Below are 6,000 nucleotides of genomic sequence, written 5' to 3' on the forward strand. Positions count from 1 at the left end.
AACAGTTTGCCTGTTTTTTCTCTGTATTCATATTGTTTGTGTCTTAGTTGTGTCAGTTGTTTCATCGTTTCATTTGTGTATAAAAGGTTGAGTTTTGTCTGTATTGATTGTCTTTTCTTATACAAGTCTGGTGATGGGGAAAGGTCCTAGATTTGATCAATTTCAACAATTTCTTGGGTTAGTTTAGTTTCCTCTTCCCTACGCTGTTTGTTTATCAGACTATTCATTGAAATAATTTGGCCTCTTAGGTATGCCTTTAATGTTTCTCATAGGGTGGATCTTTTAATCTCAGGTTCATCATTTATTTGGAGGAATAATTTAATTTGCGTTTGCAATTCATCTGTTTTTTGTTTGATAGGAGCGTGTTGTTAAATCGCCATTTTTTAGTTGGTAAACTGTATCCTATCTCTAAATGGAATGATACTGGACTATGGTCAGATATAACAATTGCTTCATAATCACAATGTTTGATATTTGTCAGAAAGGAGTAGTCAACCAGAAAGAAATCTATTCTAGAGAACGAATGGTGTACTGGGGAGAAATAGGAATGTTTTCTTGTGTTTGGAGGTAAGGTTCTGAATGGGTCAATCATTTTGAAGGTGTTTTTCAATCTTTGAATAGTTTTGGTTGATTTTGATATGTTAAGTGCTTTTTGGGAGGATCTATCAATTGTAGGGTCTAATACCTGATTAAAATCTCCACCAATAATCAAACGATGAGAGTCCATGTTAGGGATTGCAGTGAAAAAATTAGAAGTAAAAGTTTCATCATCAATATTGGGGGCATATATACAAGCTAGAATAACTGGGTTATTATATAATTTTCCAGCAACAATTATATATCTTCCACGAGGGTCAGATATCACTTTTGATGCTATGAAGGGAACTGTCTTTTTAATAATAATGGCTGCCCCTCTATTTTTTCCAAAAAACTTTGAATGATATACTTGACCTATCCATTTAGCATGTAATCGCTTATGGTCTTGATCTTTTGAGTTTCTTGTAGAAATCCAATATCCATTTCTAGATTTTTAAGATGAGACAACACATTTCCACGCTTGATGGTACCATTGAGACCTTTACAGTTCCAAGAAATCATTTTAACCAAGATTTGGTGTCCGATATTTTTTAAGCGCTTAGCCATGATTATTTAATTAGAAAAATATAGCTACTCATTTTTGTGTTTTTGGACAGCCTCCGATTAAGACTAAGGTTAAATTGTATACAGATGCAGGAAAAAACATATAAACAAAAACTCTTGAACCCCACGAACCCCAATCCCTCCCTGTGCTCCCCTGAACTAACTACTCTGTAAGAACTATGAGAGTAAAAGCTTGAACTGAGTCAAAAAGTGTCTAAACTCAGAGGAGTGCTTGAGTGTAAACATTAGACTTACCACTAAGCTCCTGTTTTCCTTTTTTTGTTGTTGTTTTTTCAGACCATATTACTTATGATTAGGCCATTACAAATGTAATAGACACCAGATAATATTATAATATTCTTGTTTCAAATTATAAATGTAGTTAAGATTATGTGCGAGGTACCTGGTAAATTGTTTATTTCAGTCTGCTTGGGCCATTGCATTGAGTGCCATTTTGATACAATTTTTCAATTCCTTCTCGATGAGATGCCAGGTATTTTTCTGCTGCATCTGGGTCAGTGAAAGTTGTTTTGGAGCCGTCCTGCGTGATCACGAGCTTCGCTGGGAAAAGCATTCGGTACTGGATTCCGGCGTTGCGAAGTTTGGCTTTAACTTGGTTGAAGGCGGCTCATTGTTTTCCCACCTCTGGGCTCATATCGGGGAAGATGTGGACCTGGGATCCTTCGTATGACAGCTTGCCTTTGGCCCGGGACAGAGACATGATTTTACTTATATCCGAGTAATGTTGGAGGCGGGCGATTATGGGTCGGGACGTTCGCCACTGTGCGGTTTCGGGGCAGGGCTCCTGTGAGCTCGGTCGATAACAATAGAAGTGGAGAAGTTTTCCTCACCAAGTACTTCAGAAAGGAATCTGGATGTAAACTCGGTCGGCTTGTTGGACTGAGCTCCCTCTGGGATATTTAAAATTCTTATATTCTGGCGGCGGCTTCTGTTCTCCAGATCAAGTAGTTTATCCTGCATTTTTTTTATGCTCAGCGGCGAAAGACTGGTATGATTTCTCGAGAGTCATGAGTTTATCCGAGGTGTCATTAAGGGACTGTTCCATGGTGGTCTGTGTATGAGCCACTTCTGCTTGCTGTGAGAATAGTTTATCAACTTTCTCGGTTAGCTCGTCATGTATAGCATTGATGTCCGCTTTGGTGGTTTCCCGCAGGGCAAAAATATCATCACGTATTTCTTTGTGGAGACCTTCCATCGCTGTTTTGATGATCGTCTGCATGCTGTCTCTGTATCCACCGAACTCAGCTCTCAATTACACCCGTAAAGTGCCCAGAGATATCGGCGTTTCATCTGTTAGCTTCTTGGTGTTAGCTTTAGCCGGTCCGTCTTTTCCTCCGGCAGCGGTGCGGGTGTCGGCTTCTAACGTCGTCTGGGTATAGAGTTTGTTTCTTTTGGAGTTCATGTTTGCTCCAGTGAAGTTACGGCACCTTTAGTTGTAATTACTGGTCTGAAATTTTTTAATTTAGTTGTACGTGCAAGGAGCTGGTCTTTCGCGCTGCTTACTCCATACGACCGGAAGCAGAAGTCTCGGAAATAAATTTTTTAAACATAAAACTTAAATTTAGTTCTTGATGATCTTTGAAAAATGTAGTTTTAGTTCTGGAGGATCTGCTGCAATATTAGGGGACATGTAATGCCTGCAACTGATTGGCTGAACACACCTGACTTAATGAACAATGGGCGGAGTTTGGAGAGTCAGGTGACCTCCAGCAGCAGGGTTGGTGAGCCCTGATTGGTTAAATCCACTGCAGCAGATTTTCACCAGAATCTTCAAACCTGAAAAAGCCAAAAGTTGTTGTTTGCTGCTGATCAGCACAGTTAGAGGTGATCAATAATCAATGATCCATTTGGAGCAATGAGTGTGTTAGAAGAGAAGAACTAAAAGTGTGTGGATGAGATCAATGTCATGTTGATGTTTCCATGATTAAAAACCATGTGTTGCTCCGCCCCCTCCTCCTTTCAGGGTGGATCCTGGTGGAGTCCGATGGCTGAGACCAGGTCTGAGGAAGTGTAAGTGTCTTTGTACTTTGATCCATCTGTTTCCATAGAAACCACCCTCTGTGACATCACTCATTCAAATCCTACTGACACTGAAGCAGAGTTCAACATGAAGGCTGCTACAAAGCATCAATTTATAACTACGACTGTGTCGTGTCGATTGATGAACTGATCGATTGAAAACTGTGTCGTGTCGATTGACGAACTGATCGATTGAAAACTGTGTCATGTCGATTGACGAACTGATCGATTGATAACTGTGTTGTGTTTTGTTCCATCAGATTTCTCTGAACTCTCTCTGGATCCAAAGTCAGCGAACAGAAAACTCAAACTGTCCAAAAACAACACAAAGGTGGAACGTGTGGACAAGGATCAATCATATCCTGATCATCCAGACAGATTTTACCTTTGCCTTCAGGTCCTGTCTTCAACTGGTCTGACTGGTCGCTGTTACTGGGAGGTCGAGTGGAGAGGAGACGTTGGTATATCAGTAAATTACAGAAGAATCAGAAGGAAAGGAAACAGTTTGGACTGTGAGTTTGGATGTAATGATCAGTCCTGGACTCTGATCTGCTCTGACTGTCTTCGTTATTCTGTTTGTCACAGTAACAGGCAAACATTCCTTCCTCGCTCCTCTTCGTCCTCTCACAGAGTCTCAGTGTTTGTGGACTGTCCTGCTGGCACTCTGTCCTTCTATGAAGTCTCCTCTGACTCTCTGATCCACATCTACACCTTCTGCTGCACGTTCACTGAACCTCTGTGTGCTGGGTTCAGCTTCTGGTCTGATCCTGGTTCCTCTGTGTCTCTGTGTGGACTGTAGGATGGAGAGTCTCCTCCTATGGACACAAACACTCAAACATGAGTGGACAGTAAATGTCCAGCTGGTTTGACTTTGATGTCTCAGTGGTTGTAAACTAACATGATTTTTGGCACCCCCTTCTGGGTGACGTATGATCCATACACCGGCGTGTTTTTGGTTCTGTGTCAGCGACATTGTGCATTTAAAACATCCAACTAGTCTGTGCAGTGTTACTACACAGTCCACACCGACATCTGGACATCAGCAGAGTCCACACTGTGCCAAAACCCAGCTTGCTGGACTCGGAGTTCTTCAAACAACTGAACAGAGTTAATTCCAGCCGACAAGAGACGGCAGCTCTGGATACACGTGAGCGAAGAAGCCGATGGAGCTATTCGCGGAACGTCGGAAGAGGAGGACAGGAAAGAGAGGCGGGCTAAAGGCTAGAGCTACCAGACCGCTGCTGCCTAGTCTGTTACTAGCTGATGTCCGCTCCTTGGCTAAAGGCTAGAGCTAAAAGACCACAGCTGCAGTCTGTTTTGGGGGAGGTGATGGTCTAGTGGTTAAAGTGGGATCCTCAGTTCAAATCCCAGCCTAACCAGAAAATCACTAAGGGCCCTTGGGCAATGTCCTTAATCCCCTAGTTGCTCCCGATGTGTAGTGGGCGCCTTGCATTGCAGCAGCCTCACATCGGGGTGAATGTAGGCGTTGATGTGTAAAGCTCTTTGAGCATGCAGTCCATTTACCATTTAGCTGCCTAGTCTGTTACTAGCTGATGTCTGCTCTTAGCCTAAAGGCTAGACCTACCCCAGCTACATAGTCTGTTACCCGCTTGTAGGCTAAAGACTAGAGATACCAGACCCCACCTGTCTGGTCTGTTAGTAGCTAGAGTCTGCTCATAGGTTAAAGCCTAGAGCTACCAGATCACATCTGCCTAGTTTCTTACAAGCTGATGTCCACTCCTATGCTAAAGCTAAATAATTAGCTTTTAGCTGCAGAATCAGTCACTGTTGAGCTGAGTGTTTAATCTGTTTTTGTTGTTACTGCCGTAACTACAAGTATCAACTTTAAATAATGTAGTTTTTTTTTATTTAAAGTTTTTTAACCATCAAGTAATCAAAGAAAATAGAACAATGCTGTTTCTTATTTTTTTATTTTAAGAAATATTTCTTGACCCACATCAGAAACAATTAGTTGAATGAGTCTTCCATTACTACATTAGACATTGCTTTTCATGTTATTGTATTTGTCTAAAAAGTTTTCTAATGTAAGAAAAGTTTTTTTTTAACTTCAAAATGTACAGTAATCAGAAGTTAATGTTGAATTAAAAACATATTTGTAAGGATTTTAAGGTGGCCAAGAATTTGAAAACAGATAAAAAAAAACAAAAAAAACAAACAAACTAGGAAAACCCAGAAGTGAGTGAAGGTTGAACAAGTTGATACATTAATGTGTGATAAATACTCCTATTGTTCCATTTGAATTGATACTGAGAATTATTATTTTTGAGTTCTTTGAATTGTCATTTCTTTTACAGTGTAGTTTTCTGAACCACAATGTATTTTTTACTAAAGGCTGGTAGCACAATGCATGTTGTGTGAAAAGACTGGTTGAAAAATTGACCTAACCCAACAAAAATAATTACATTTTTAGAGATTTATTTGGTGGGTAAATAGACCTGAAAATACACCAGAATGCATCTAAGAGCTCAAATTTTTACTGGCGGGGAAGCCCGAGACCCCCCACCAGGGCCTTTGGGCTTTTGGTCCTTGCCAAAAATTTTCAGGTTTATTTTTCCCATGGCTCACTGAAGCATTGATATGTGAAGCCTAGACTGATGCTGATATAAATGCAATGAGCTATATAAATGCAGTCCATTTACCATTTAGCTGCCTAGTCTGTTACTAGCTGATGTCCGCTCATAGGCTAAATGCTAGACCTACCAGACCGCAGCTGCCTTGTCTGTTACTAGCTGATGTCTGCTCGTAGGCTAAAGGCTAGAACTACCAGACAGCAGCTGCCTAGTCTGTTACTAGCTGATT

General features: G+C 40.9%; 1 protein-coding gene across 1 annotated transcript in view; it reads left to right on the forward strand.

Moving 5' to 3' along the window:
- The window catches only part of LOC117531565 (E3 ubiquitin-protein ligase TRIM11-like), a 30,536-nt gene extending 26,190 nt beyond the window's left edge, over positions 1-4,346 (forward strand). The window contains exons 5-6 of the mRNA XM_034194686.1: positions 3,125-3,171; positions 3,441-4,346. Coding sequence (XP_034050577.1) covers positions 3,125-3,171; positions 3,441-3,979 — 586 coding nt within the window. The 3' untranslated portion in view covers positions 3,980-4,346. The remainder of the gene's footprint in view (positions 1-3,124; positions 3,172-3,440) is intronic.
- Positions 4,347-6,000: the final 1,654 nt, after the last annotated feature.

This window comes from Thalassophryne amazonica, chromosome 18 (genome assembly GCF_902500255.1).
Source record: "Thalassophryne amazonica chromosome 18, fThaAma1.1, whole genome shotgun sequence".
Taxonomy (NCBI): domain Eukaryota; kingdom Metazoa; phylum Chordata; class Actinopteri; order Batrachoidiformes; family Batrachoididae; genus Thalassophryne; species Thalassophryne amazonica.